This window comes from Tupaia chinensis, unplaced genomic scaffold, assembly GCF_000334495.1.
Source record: "Tupaia chinensis unplaced genomic scaffold, TupChi_1.0 Scaffold000674_1, whole genome shotgun sequence".
NCBI classification, from domain to species: Eukaryota; Metazoa; Chordata; class Mammalia; order Scandentia; family Tupaiidae; genus Tupaia; species Tupaia belangeri.
The window spans coordinates 853,853-868,704 of record NW_006160197.1 but is presented as its reverse complement, the minus strand read 5'-3'; the positions used below and the strand labels follow the sequence as shown (position 1 = coordinate 868,704).

The window sequence follows — 14,852 nt, the reverse complement described above, 5'->3', positions numbered from 1 at the left end:
GAGCGCACGTGCCCTACAGTGAAAATCTCTCAAAAAAAAAAAAAAAAAAAGGTATTACCTTAATTTAACAATTTTAAAGAATTTAGTCAATAATTAAATTTAAATACCTTTATCTGCTTGTACCCTACACATTATAAGTATATTTCACTAAATATTTTAAGTGTCTAAAATATCAATCTCTATAACATTTTGATCTCTCTTTAAATATTTTGCATATAAATGTTCGAATACTCCATGAATGAATTAATGTTATTTTAAAAGAGGATTTCCTTTTAAATATTACATATGCTTGGACACTAAAAACTACTCTAGAGAGCATAGAGATGGTTGTAAAGCAGTAATGCAGCTGGAACCACATGGGAAGGTCCTGGGATTGTATCTTAGGGCCTCTGTGTGTCTACGGGGTGAGTGTCCACACGTCTATAATCCAGATCAGCTAGGGGTAGATCACAGTGTGAAGATCCTATTCGAGTGCCTGTCTTTCTGTCTCTGTCTCTTTGTCTTTCTCTCATGGAAGAAAGAATCTTCAAAAATGTTACTTAAGCAACAAATACGAAAACATTAAATTAAAATCCTTTGTTGTAAATATTTATCATGTTTTTGTTCCTCAACATTTCACACGCATGGAAATAGAATTTAAAAACCACTTGTTGAATGAAATATATCTCATTTAAGGCCTAAAAAAAGCAAAAGAAAAATTCTAGAGACATCCCACTGCTCAATTATACTGTCAATTTAAAGAAACATTTAGCTTTATATCCTACTTATGTTTTACTCTTACAAATTTAATTTAAAAATTAATTATAGCCTATACATTGCTTTGCTTTTGTATATTCATTCTTTACTTGCCAAAATTATTTAAGGATTTGGATAACGTGAGCTTTAGTGAGTTGTAATTTTTAATTAGTAACTTTGCAATACGGGGCTTTCCCAAGCACGGTTCACAAGCATTGTTATCGGCTTATATACAGCATTAATTTAAACATTACTTACATTATAACTAATTGGGGCATAATACAATTGGACTTTATTCATCCTCTTCAAGTCCTAATTCTTGGTAGTATATATTTTTCATTTTTTCTAGGTTTACAATGTGCGTAAATGTTTACCGTTCACTTAAACAAGCCACAGTGATTATGCCTGGGTGGAAATGAATTATTTGTAGTGCTGATTGACTAAGAAACAGGAAATTAAAACGTGACCGGAGTAAATCCTTGAATGGAATCTTTTAGTATAAGTGCTCTAATGAACGGAAAGCATTTTTTAAACACCAGAAACCGTAAGTAAGCATGAAGTGAGTGTCCTACGCCGCTAAATAAGCTATCAGTTAAAAGCTAGGTTTTAAGCTACCAGTTAAAAACTGCAGAACCTAGAAGAAGCTGAGGTCTTGGGCAGGGAGGAAAAGAGTGCAGTGTCTTTGTAGCTTTGAATTTGGTATCTATTAACAAGCTTTACTGTTTCTTCCTAACCCCAAGAAAAAATAGCAGTTAGAGGGTTGTCTTGAAAGCCTAGATTTTAGGAGGAATGGCATCTTGGTCAGAGATTCTAGAAGCAGAACTAAAACAGGGATTCTTTGTCAAGAAAGTTAAGGCTGGAATGCTCTCAGGAGAAGGGCAGTGAGAGGAGCAGGCGGGGAAACCAGCTCTGGAAGGATGCAGACTCACGTGGAGACTGGCTGCACCCGAGCATGGTGGTGCTGGTGCTCTGGATCCCCAACTGCACACATGATGAACTCATCCTGGAGGTCTGGAAATTGGCCTTTAAGTCCCTAACACAGTCATTGACTGAAGGCTATAGGGAAGTAGGGGAAGGCAGTGTCATAATCTCACAGGAAAACAGCTCCTTCGAGGCCCAGGTCCACACTCCAGAGAAGGGGGCTGCTGAGGTGTCTCGTACCAACTGGTACAAGGGCATCTAGGTGAACACACATAGCAGCCACCACAGCAGTAACCCTGCGGGTAGCATCTATTTATGATTGCCACCTCTTTCATAGTGAACCCAACACAGAGGAAAGACAATTTGTTTGCCTCACAGGTAAGCTGACGGGATGACAGAGCAGAGATGAGGACAGCAGGAAGAGGAGATGATGAGGTGTAAAAATCATCACTTATGTGGGGGAATGGCAGGGCCTGGGTGTGAATGAACTTGTTACAGGAAGAGCAGAAAGCAGAAGAGAAGCGTCATAGGAACACCTTACTGCTGCACTGAGAGACAGGCAGGCAGTATGGGTGGGAGAATGCTTTGGGAAGGGTGGCAAAGCCAGTGCTGGGGCACAGGGCATCAGCTCCACCTGCACAAACACAGTGGGGAGGATCACGTGGGGAGGATCCACGTGCACCTGTCCATGAGGCCTGCCATCTGCACAGGAAAACAGTCCCCACTTAGCCTTACTTAACCTTTAAATTGTCTGCTCCATCTACCACTTTTCTTTCTGAAAAAGGCACATGAAAAGGATTTAGGCTTGGTAATATATAATGCTCTTCTACTTTTTCTAATCTGTTTAAAGGATTAGTAAGAAAAGTAAATCTCCTCAGACATAAATGCTTAAATTCTTTAGGATTCTTTGATGTGCTTTTTAATTAACTCTGAAATTCAATTGAAGGGTGTGCATGTGTGTATGTAAGTTGCAGGAATAAGCAATTGTTTGTATTTTACCTGTAACATATGAAACCCAGAATAAAAGCAATATTCCCAAAGGAAAGCCAGCTTGCTTCATAGAATAGGGTAATCCTGGAAAGATATAAAATATCCCATCCCTTATGTTAATAAACATAGACATTTCCTCCCAGTTCCTGTATATAATAGGTAAAATAAATTTAAATTTTTATAAACTATGCATATAAAAGGACAAAAATTAAATGTTAGCATATTAACACATTTCATAATAAAATGTTATTACGTTAGGGACATGTCAAGAAAGTAAGTTCATGACATGATAGAATAAGAATTAGGAAGCAACAAGTTTTTGTTCACAAACAGTGTTTGCTCTGGTTAAAGGGTGACAGAAGCCCTAGAGTATATGGAGAATTCTGATCCCAAACTCTTCTAATGTACTCACAAAGAAAGTAGAGAGGAAAAAAGGGCCCCGGGGGATCAAAAGATGTAGAGAGGGACCAGCAGTTAGCATAATGGCTATGTCACTGAACTCCCATGTAGTCGACTGCGGTTTGAGTCCCGGACCTGGTGGCTTAAACTCACGCCAGGTGCGTGTGCGTGCATGCCCAAGATCCCCAGAAGAGAAAGGAGGAGAAGGGATTGTGGCATGGCCATTGCCCTGGGGGATGATTTCTTGCTTTCTGTCTCTCTGTCTCTCTCTGTCTTTCTGGCAAGCGCACGCGCCCTATAGCAAAAACCTGTCCAAAAAAAAAAAAATACATATGTAAAGAGAGACTGACTTGAAGCAAAATGGGGCAACTAAGTAGGGGGAAAGGGTGGAAATGAGAAAGCAAAAGAATTTTTAAAGTTTTTTTTTTTTTTTTTTTCTTTTTTTGCCAAGTGGGGGCATACACTTGCTGGAGAGAGACAGAGAAAGTGAGAGGGAAATTGAGAAATCCTCTCCCCCAACCCCACAGGCCATGCCACAGTTCCTTCTACTTTCTCCTCCAGGGATTTTGGGCAGGCTTTCTTTTTATTATTATTTTTTAAAAATTTGCTATAGGGCACATGTCTCACCAGAGACAGAAGGAGAGAGAGAAGGAAAGTGAGAAAGCAGGCCTCCAGGTCCAAGATTCAAACAACCGTTGACCATGTGGAAGTCCAGTGCCTTAGCCACTTCACCACCTGCTTTCCGCAGCAGAAGAACTTTTAATCAGCTGAAGGGGTATTTAAAATTATGATTTTGGGGGAACTGGACAATTTAAGATTATGGATTATAAAATATTTAAAATTAACATGATTGAAATATTCTCATCTAGACTTTAATCCTGTGAGGTTTCCCTTAAAGGGAAAAAAAATGCTGCTGAGCATAATTAAGTGGAACTTTTAATGGTGCTGACATGGATTAGCTTAAAGTTGTTCACATCAGGAATTAGTTCTGGGATTCTGCCAAATGAGCTGACCACACTTCCATGGCACATGGAGGCAGGAAAGTCTGCCCCAGCTTGCTTCTGCTTCACCTCGAGTACCTCCATTTTATGTATCATTTTTAAAAAGTTTATATATGGAAAATGTAAGATCATGAAGCACAGCAAGTTGTGAGAAAAGTAACTCTATCAAGCTAAAGGTCCAGGGCCAGCATATGGAGTGGTGGTTAAAGCACTGGACACTCCTACATGGCCGACCACAGTTTGAATCCTGGACCTGGTGGTTTGCTTTCTCACTTTCCTTCTCTCTCTGTGTCTCTCTCTCTGGTCAAATTAAAATAAATGACTGGAAAAGTAAAACAAAAATAAACAATTCTTTTTTGAAAAAGGTAAAGGTCCAGTTTTCAGAAGACAATAACTGAGAATAAGATGTCAAAACCATAGAAAAAGTTGTATTTCCAATAAGCATTGCAATTTGCAGGGTTTTGTTTTGTCCTCACCTTTTCTGAAATGAGATGCTTTCAAATAATTAACAAGAATATTAAACAGTGAAAAATTACTGCTTTTATTATTATAATACAATGCACTTTTAATTTTTCTTTGCAGAATTTCCCCTTTCTAATACATTGGGAAAAAATGAATTGTTCATTTCTCTTTTTTGTATTTGGCTCCTTTGTCTAAAAAGAAACCATTTGCTTAACTTTTCAATTAACAAATCAATTTTGTTGGCTAAATGTGATATTTAAAATTAATATCGTAATAAATTTGTACTTCAAATTTTAACACAGTATAGATAAGTAGGGAAATACTGCATTGACTTCATTTTTCAGAAGATTTTTTTTTTCACTTTTTACCTGCACTATTTATAAATATGTAGGGGTTTAACTCTTCTAAAAGGTCATAGGAAAGTGACTCAAGTAATGGTGGATACTTTGGGAAAAGGAAAAAGGTAAATTATTTAACACTATCAATGGACCCTGCAGTCCATGAAAAAAGTCCCAGCAGCTCCACCTTAATTTACTGCACAAGGCAGATGCTCCCAGCTGTGGAAAGGGTGTGAAGGGCATCCCCAGGTTCAGTAAAAGAAAGCAATGCAGATTGTTACACTGGAAAAAAAGGAAGGCTGTTAGGGAAGAAAGTTACCAATTTTCTCCTTTAAAAATAGTCAATGAACACTAGCAGCTTACTCAGAGTCATTTTACTTACGCTTGGATAATCAGAATAGAATGGTGGTTACAGAGGGAACAGGGTTAGAAGAAATGGGGAGATGAAGGTGAAGGAGTAAAAATCTCAGTGTGACAGAAGAACGTATATGCACATTGCCCAGCAAGGTGAGTGAAGTTTAGAGTAGAGCACATTTCAAAACTGCTAAGACAGTCAACTTCGAATGACCTCACTACAAAACACATTAAGGTTTTGAAATCATGGATATGCTAGTTAGCTTGATTTAATGATTTCACAGTGTATTCATAACTAGAACATGACTTGGTACGCTGTAATTGTATACAATTATAAATTGTTAATGTACATTTTAAAAAAAAAAAAAGAGCACTTACCTATTATGCCGGATCCTATAATGGAGTTGACAACATTAAAAACGGCAGCAGACTGACAAGTTTTCTCTTTATGCTCATGTTCAGAAACGAGGGTTTCTCTGTCATCTAGATCTCTCTATTTTAATAGATAAAATGATTAAACAAATATTAGCTAGCTCAAAAAATGAGAAAATATCACATAAATATGCAATGCAGGAGACTAACAATATTAGTAGTAAGATCAACAGCCATAGTAAAATAATGATGAAAATGATAATAAAAATAACAATAAGAGCCAATAATTCAAGTTTTTAAAGTCAACTCCACCCTAAAATATACTGATTACAAACCGATGCATGGTACGCAGAGTACAGAATATGTTAGGGAGTCAGGAATGTGAGTTTTGTGATAGTAAAGAGGTTAAAATGGAAAGTGCCTGCCAAGGGGAAAAAAAAAAAAGCCAGATAAAGGCAAAACATGTTCTCCCTGAGAACTAGCGCTAAGCTAAGACCCTAGGTGAAGGTAGGTGAGGTCTTGCAAGGCTAATGAAACTGGGTGAGGATGGGTACAGGATTGAGAGCCCGCCCTAGCTGCTACTTTTACCTGCGGTGGGATGACGGACTGCTGCCCCTGGTAGCCCATGGCTGCGCGGTGGTCCTGAGCAGGTGGAAAGCACTGGGGCTGGGCGCTCGGCTCTGGCGTGGCCAGCCTCCTCCGCCACCTTGCACACATCTAAGGTCTTCGCCGCCTAAGAGCAGGAACCAGCGGGTTCCGCCAGCGTCCCTGGAGCCCCTGCCGGGGTCGCCCAAGCTTTGGCGGGTCCTCTCTAGGCTGTGGCAGCCCGAGGCCGTTTCCAACCGGAATTTGAGATGCTGCAGGATGTTTCTGACCTGGACAGCCTTTTCTCCCTGGACCTGGTCGCCCCCTCCCCGGACCTGGTCGCCCTCTCCCCGCCCCGCCTCCCTCAGGGAACACGGAGGACTGCCGTTCCCAATGCTGCACAGTACAACCTGTTCCGTCCGCGCTGCACAGCCCAGATTGCTCGCGGAGTTAGGACGGCCTCGTTTCCGTCCTTTCGTAAGTTAGCTGCATTTTCGTTCACTCTGATCCAGTGGAGACCGCAGTAGCACCCCTGCTTTAACAGAGTATCTATTCTAACAACGCCTTCTCTCCCCACCTCCTAGGGCAGAGATAACAGGTGAAAATGTAGGACTTTTATTTTAAGAAGACTTGCAAAAAAAAAAAAAATCACATAAAATTAAAAAGCAGAATCAAAACCAAACCACCAAAACTTACCCAGGGTTGTAACCAACCTGACTACTTTAGCATGCTGAGAACAAATACTTTCTGTTCCTTTTCAGAAAAGAAACCAGAGGCAAAAGATGGATTATTATTGGATTCAGGTAATGAGCCTTAAAAGGGGAGAAAGAGTACAAGAAAATGGGAAAGGGGAGGTACTTAGAGTGTCAGAGCTAGAAAGAATCATAAATGATCATCTATTCGCTCCTTTCATAGCATAGATGTTGAAACTGAGGTCCGGAGAGTATTAATCAAAAGGAGATAGAAGACAAGGAGAAGTTTCAGGGAAAATAAAAGTAGCAATGTAACACTAAAATGTATTAAATACTTGATTAAATAGGTTCTCTTTATCCATAGGCATTGACTGAAAATTATGAAAAAAAATTTTAATGGAAAGTCTAAGAATTATAAAATAAACTCCATATGCTCTCCACCATTGAACTAACAAGTATTAATATCCTGCTAAGCTTTCTTCAAATTGTAAACATAAACATTTCATGTCACAGTATAGCCCCCCTTTCCCTTTTCTATACTAGACCTTCACATTCGTACTTACAGTCATCCCATTCATTTAGTCTTTATCTTTTCTATCTGCTTTATTCATTTGTAGCCATAAATGATACATAACATGGACTTGTATGGTTTCAAAATTTACATAGATGGTTCCATCCCATGTTACACATATTACTTTCTCATTGTTATTTTTGTGTGTTTATTCAATATACTATTTTCAAGATGTAAGGCTGTAGATATATGTAGTTAGGGTTTATTCATGTCATCTACCCTATAGTTCAGTTAGCCACTCTCCTACTGAAAGCTATTAAAGTTCTTTCTAATTTTACACTCTTTGGGGGCATATAAATAAGGTTCTCTAGAGGCAGAATTGTTAGGTAGTTGGACACGCACATTTTCAACCTCACTAAATATTTACAAATTGCTGTGTACAGGTCAATAGTGCCAATTACACTTCTACCAGCAGTAGCAGAATTCTTGGTTTTCTGCATTGTCAAAACAAAGATGTAGCTTCTTCTTTAAAGTTTGTTATTCTGGTGGGTTTTAAAATGATACATATTACTATATAAATTTGTATTATCCTTATTTATATTGAGGTAAAGGATATTTTTATGTATTAAATGTTTGTGCTATCTTTGTGAATTTCATTTTGGATCCCTTGTTCATTTGATTTTGGTTGTTAGCCTTTTTCTTATTAATTTGTAAGCGTTGTTTATAAATTGGATTGTCAGGAAAGTCATGACTCATTTTTGCATTAAAAAATACAAAACTACATCAGGACTTTCCCAACGACCGAATATTTGAGTTACCAACTCTGTGTCAGTTATATATTTTATACATATTTTATCCCAGCTTTTCTCTCCCTTTATATCTCTCTCTTTTTGTTTGTTTTTTTAATGCCAGAGGATGAGCATGTGCACATGAGAGAGAGAGAGAGGGAGAAGGAAAGCACCCCTCAATGGGGCCTGGTCATGCTGCAATTCTTTCCCCTCCATCAGGATCCTTGTTAGATGGGCACACTGGTGTGAAGCCCATGAGACCAGGATTTGAACCGTGAAGTTGTGTACCATTTGCCTTTCTCTGTAGAGCACTTTACCACTGTGCCACAGAGCTGGTCCTCTCTTTTTAAATGTCTGTGTATTCGTTCCTACCGTGCAAAGTTTACAAATTTCAGATACTCAAAATTAGTCATCTAAATCCTGAAACAAGTGGATTGTTCACGGTGAGGTCAGAAGGAAATATTGGTTAAACCACTGTTACTTGGGGTTTTCTGTTATTTATGGACAAAGTTAAATCTTATTAATACACTTCCTCTGGCTGTATTAATGATTCTATAATTCTATTATATAACTCTAATTCTAATAGTCAAGTCTGATTCATCCAATCTGGATATATCTGCCTAAAGAGGTTTACTAACTGAATTATTTATGGGGGTAATAGGAGGGTTCCTTGTACTTCATTAAATTCTCTTTTAGCCTCTAGGACTGAGGAAGACCTGGCTCAATTACATTTACGAAATGCCACTAGAATATTAAAAAATAAATTTTACAAAAGAGTGACTCAAAATTGTGGCAACTTAAAAAGCACTTTTATTTCACAAATTGATGCTTTCCTTTGAACTCCCAAATACAGTGCAATATTATTCTGATACTTCTTGACTGAAAGGATTTGTTAGGGGGCCAGCAGGCGGCTTAGTGATTGGGTCATTGGACTCCCATGTGGCCGACTGCGGTTTGGGTACCAGACCTAGTGGCTTGAAATTCACACTGGACACCTGTGCAGTGTACTCAAAATCTTGAGAGGAAAATAGAGGAGAAGGGATTGTGGCATGGCCATCCACAGGGGTAATTTCTTGCTTTCTGTCTCGCTGGTGAGCACACACATTTCTATGGTAGAAATCTTTAAAAAAAAAAAGATATGCTAAAACATAATACATAGAAATGGGGTGGTATTATAATGGTACATATGTTTTAGTAGATTATGAGTGATGTATTTTAATTTTAGTATATCTATGTTGCTGTAGGTATAACCTCTTTTAGAGCTAAGATCTAAATCTCAGGCTCCTCATTCATTGAAGACTCAAGTTAAATGGCCCTTCTCAATCACTTGTGACAGACACTGGATAGACTAGAAACGTTCAGTAGAAATACATTTAAAAAGATGCTAAAGACACTCAAAAGAGTAACAGTTGAAGGTATAAATTGTGTACTCACATTGCAATACACCTACTATTAAAAGAGGAAAGAATGTTTGGGACATTGATCAACCGAGCACAGTCATCTATCTGGAAGCTCATAGGCATTACAAGCTAGCAACAAAGATTTTATGTATGGCATTCTAGAGGTTCTGAGAACAGATACATCTAAATTTTGTAGCCAATTCTATATTTTGTAGCCAACCATTTTAAAGAATGATCAACTTGAGGCCTATCCACAATAACACAGCTGTAATGCAATTCTCTGCTTTACTGGAAGTCATGTAGAAGATCAGAGTTTGATTCCCAGGTCAGCCTGTACATGACAACCATGTCTGCTGGTGATCCTGGTTCGCTGAAAGACTTGGGAGAGGGAGAATTAAGAGCATGAAACTCAGTCTAAGGAGTTTGTTCTCCCCCCCACCCCCACTATCTCTTCCTTATAAAATAAATAAAATTTTAAAAAGTAACTAACTTGAATAAGTGATGTACCAAATGACTAAAACATATGTATTTGCTAGAGCATTTAGAGGAAGAAGTAATTATAAGAAGCTGGGTAGTCAGGGATATTTGATGAAAGACTAGAAAGGCAAAATTTACCCTAGCAAAGATAAAATTTAACTTACAAACATATCATTCTAATCTTGGCTCTAAAAGAACTAACTACATAGGTGCAGGGTAGGTTCAGGCAGCTTATCTGTAACTCATTTCAAAAAGTTAGTGCTTTCAGGACCAGTAGTTGGCGTAATGGCTATGTCACTGGACTCCCATGTAGTCGACTGCGGTTCAAGTCCCAGGGCCAGTGATTCACACACGTGTGTGTGTGTGTCCAATATCCCGAGAGGAGAATGGAGGAGAAGGAATTGCAGCGTGGCCATCGCCCCTGGGAGGTGATTTCTCACTTTCTATCTCTCTGTCTCTGTCTTTCTGTCGAGCGCACGTGCCCTATAGCAAAAACCTCTCCAAAAAAAAAAAAAAAAAGAAAGAAAAAGAAAAAAGCTGTAAAAAAAAAAGTTAGTGCTTTCAATGAACAAGAAGTTTAAAGTCATTCCACAATGTAGTGGGGCTGAGAAAAAAGGTCTAATGTAATCTTGGGCAAAAGTACTTGGAGTAAATTACATAGGAGAAAAGCAAGGTAATGATCCAGGCCATTTTCATAGGTCATTCCACACACAAACTATTGTTTTCCGCTCTGGAAACTACAATTTGATAAACATAAGCTGGCACTTTCAAAGGAGAGGAATTAGAATAATGAAAGGATACTGTGTCTCAATGCTTAAAGTGGCTAGAGAATATAAATTTCAGAGGATTCAGGGTTTACTCAACATAAGGAATAGCTTCATAGATGTACTGGAATAACTTGAGTAGTAAATTTCTAGTGGAAATACGCAAATCTAGTAAGGACTCTGACTAGGCAAGGAAGTTGTATTATTAAGTGTTGTAGAGGTGATGAAGACTAGGAAGATGCCAGGTTCTCCTCTGCTAGCAAGTAGCAGAAACTTATGAGTCTCCTTTAGAAAGGGGAAGGTGAGAGAAGAATGTATGTAGTGGATCCAGGACTAGAAAATTTGTCGAGGTTCCAGGTAGCCCTGGATGTTTTCTTGATTCTCTGTCATGTCCTGCATGGTATTTTCATGGCTCTTGGCTTCATTCTGTAGGTCTACTCCATTAATCTCTTACAACTGACATTCAGCTCTTCTAGGGAAATTCTGGAGGAAGTGGGTCTGTCTGTCAGCTAAATACCTTCACTTCTGTTGAACACAGCCTTTTGAACCTCCCCTCCTCCTGGATGGCTGCCAGCTATTAAAAGATAAACACAGTTGTGGCCAGTCTATGGCCTAGCGGCTAAAGTGGCTGAATCCCACATGACCAAACTTCTGGTTTAAGTCCTGGAGCCAGTGGCTTTGAAAAACAAACACACAAATAAACAAACAAAAACTCATCGGGCATATGTGTGTGCATGCCCAAAATCCTTCAGGGAGGAGGAAATGGAAGGGAAGGGATTGCAATGTGACTATGCCTCATGGGGGAAAGGGTGCTTTCTTGCTTTGACCTTTCTCCTCCCCACCTATCTATCTGTCTCTCTCCAGTGAGAATACACATCCTCTGGCAAATAAAAAAAAAAAAAAAGAAAGAAAAGAAAAAAGAAAAGAAAGTCATGTAGGAAAATAAGGTGAATGCAAGAATTAAGTAAGGCAATTTTTCCCTTGATTTGTTGGGAATTTCCATATTAAAAAATTGTTTTTAATTTGAATTCATTTGCTTTAGTTTTCTCTTTCATAGCCATATTCTTTTCTCACATCTATTACAACCTATTTCTTTCTATTTTTTTTTTTAAAGAATTGCTTATTGGGGCTGGCAGATGGCACAACAGTTAAGGGTGCTGGACTCCCACATGGCCAACCATGGTTCGAGTCCCAGACCTGTTGGCTTGCTTTCTTGCTTTCTTTCTCTCTCTCTCTCTCTCTCTTTTGCTCACTCTGTCCGTCTCTATTCAAATTTAAAAATAAAGGGACCAGCAGGTGGCATAATGGCTATTTTGCTGAACTCCCATGTAGTTGACCGTGGTTCAAGTCCTGGACACAGTGGCTTAAACTCACACTGGGTACATGTGCGTGTGTGCCCAAGATCCCGAAAGGGGAATGGAGGAGAAGGGATTGCAGCATGGGCATCGCTCCTGGGGTGTGATTTCTCGCTTTCTGTCTCTCCATCTTTCGGGCGAGCGTATATGCCCTATAGCAAAAAACCTCTCCAAAAAAAATTGTTTTAAATAAATAAAGTTAAATAATTCTATCTTGGGGGCTCTTGTTTTGAATTTTATTGTTAATTTTAATTGACACAACCATACATATTTATGGAGTACAGTGTAATTTTTCAGCACATAAATACAATGCATAATGATCCAATCAGGATAATACATTCATCACTTTAATCATTTATCATTACTTCATGTTGGGAATGTTCAAAATTCTGTTTCCTAGTTGAAAGTCATTTTAAAATAGTAAAGAACCGGGGACCAGCAGTTGGCATAATGGCTACATCACTGGACTCCCATGTAGTAGATCGCGTTTCAAGTCCTGGACCCGGTGGCTGAAACTCATACCAGGCGTGTGTGCGTGCGTGTGTGCCCAAGGTCCCAAGAGGAGAATGGAGGAGAAGGGATTGCAGTGTGGCCATCCCCCCCGAGGTGAGTTCTTGCATTCTGTCTCTCTGTTTCTCTGTCTTTCTGGCAAGCTCACACATCCTATAACAAAAACATCTCAAAAAAATATAGTGAAGAACTAAGAATCAGATATAAGATGGTTCTGAGAAATTATTTAAGAAGCTAAATGAGATAAATATGAGAGATAAATATGGCATTTGAGATAAAGATGGGCCTCTCCATGAAGAGGGGTGGAAACTGTTTCTGGTCCTCTATCACCCTCTCTCATGGCACCACAAGCTCTCTGTAGACTGTGTATCACGGATTATAACTACATACTAGTTTGTGTATTTATGTTTAGTGTTCAGTTTTTATCCAATCCTGTACCCTTATGCTTTGTAATGTTGGCTGTCCTTCTCCAGTTTGTGAGTGACATGGTGTGTTTCTTCCCATTCGTGGGGTCCTGTACCAAGCCTCTACGTAATGGGAGTGCACTATATGATTGTGTTGGGGGAAGGTGGTGTGGTAGGCGGATGTTAACTCCTTTCAGGCAGTAGTTAAATATAAAATAAATCAATGGACTTCTGCAGCTGGAAATTTCAGTTGTCATCATCTCCTTTAATCCCCCCTCTACCATTATTTCATAGACATGTAGCTTTTTTGCCATTTATTTTTTCTTATGTTTGTCCTAGCTACGACTTTTCCTTCTTTGCTTTCCCAAGTAGGGTAGGTTGGGGGCAGTGTTGGGCCCAGCAGTGATAAAGTTGCTGGGGTCCTGTTACACTGCATGGCAACCCTAATTCAACCGTTCTCCCCGGTCTTTCATCTACTTTCAACTTTCTCTTATTCTAATTCTTGCTGCTCAAATGCTACCCCTTCTTCCACGTGCATTGCAAATGCTACACCTTCCTTGAAACATTGGATACAAGGCATCTTTCTTTCCTTTTATTTTCCTTAGTACGTCATTGTTGCTGATCAGATTTGAACTTGTTCTGCAGCCACTTGTGGGTACATTTTGCACTTAGCCTAAGTCCTGGTACAAGATGACTTTAGCAAATTCTTTTTGATTGTTGTCACTACACTTCAAATGTTTTTAAATTATTATTATTATTTATACATTCAATCATAATACATTACTTAGTTTGTAAAGAAATTTTACCCAATGTGATAAGTAATTCTTTAAAAAAAGAATTATTTATTTTATCTTACTTGTCATTATTACTCTTATTATTATTATTATTATTATTATTTTATACAGGCATTCACCAGAGAGAGACATACAGTAAAAGAGAGACAAAATGAGAAAGCAATCCACCAAGTCCAGGACTCGAACAGCAGTCAACCATGTGGGAGTCCAGCACCCCAACCACCACACCACCTGCTGGCCCCACAACCTATTTCTTTTCAGCATGAGACTCTAAGATGTTTTTTCTAAAAAAATCTCAATATGAACAAAATGAATAATTGCCACATACCCGGATGGGAACTCAGCCTGATATTTAAAAGAACTTTTAAAATAGTATGAGTAAGAAACGATGAGAATCTATTTAGATTTGTTATAAATACTACTGCCTCCTTCAACTGAATGCCCAAAAGGACCTGCATTTCCCTAGGGACAAGAGAACCAACAGCCCAAACTGTAGCCACATTCCCATGACCTTGCTTTGCAGGATCCTGACCCAGATGTGCTGGGAAGCTCAGGACAGCAAGTCTCTATTGAATCCTTTATTTATGGTGTTGGCCTGCCATTAAATATCCCCACTACAAGGACAGGGAAAAAAGGTAATGAAATAATACAGCAAGTAAAATGTAAATGATCCATAGTGAAGAAGCCAAGGACTTAAAGTTAAATAGCAGCAAAAAATCAAAATAAACCATAACATGATAGTATGCTCCATGTATGTTTTGTATTTTAAAATTTAATTGTTAAAATCAATTACCTTTTTGTTTGAAGTATGCCCAGTTAAAAAGCTTATATAATTTATCACTGGATGCCTTTTGGGGAAAAAAATAAGAGCAATCTAACAAGTTTTAAAAGTGCTCAAATCACACAGACATACTCACACACACACACACACACACACACACACATTTCAGCTGCTAGAGGAGAGTGAAAATAAGTCACACCCCCTTTTCCCTTTAACTTA

At 38.7% G+C, this 14,852-nt stretch overlaps 1 protein-coding gene across 1 annotated transcript in view; it reads right to left on the bottom strand.

The window, feature by feature from the left end:
- Positions 1-6,313, bottom strand: part of SLC38A11 (solute carrier family 38 member 11) — a 70,935-nt gene extending 64,622 nt beyond the window's left edge. Inside the window, exons 1-3 of the mRNA XM_006160253.3 lie at positions 6,161-6,313; positions 5,579-5,693; positions 2,656-2,730 (exon numbers count right to left, since the gene is read on the bottom strand). Of these exons, the coding sequence (XP_006160315.1) occupies positions 2,656-2,730; positions 5,579-5,693; positions 6,161-6,289 (319 nt within the window). The 5' untranslated portion in view covers positions 6,290-6,313. The remainder of the gene's footprint in view (positions 1-2,655; positions 2,731-5,578; positions 5,694-6,160) is intronic.
- Between the last annotated feature and the right edge of the window lie 8,539 nt (positions 6,314-14,852).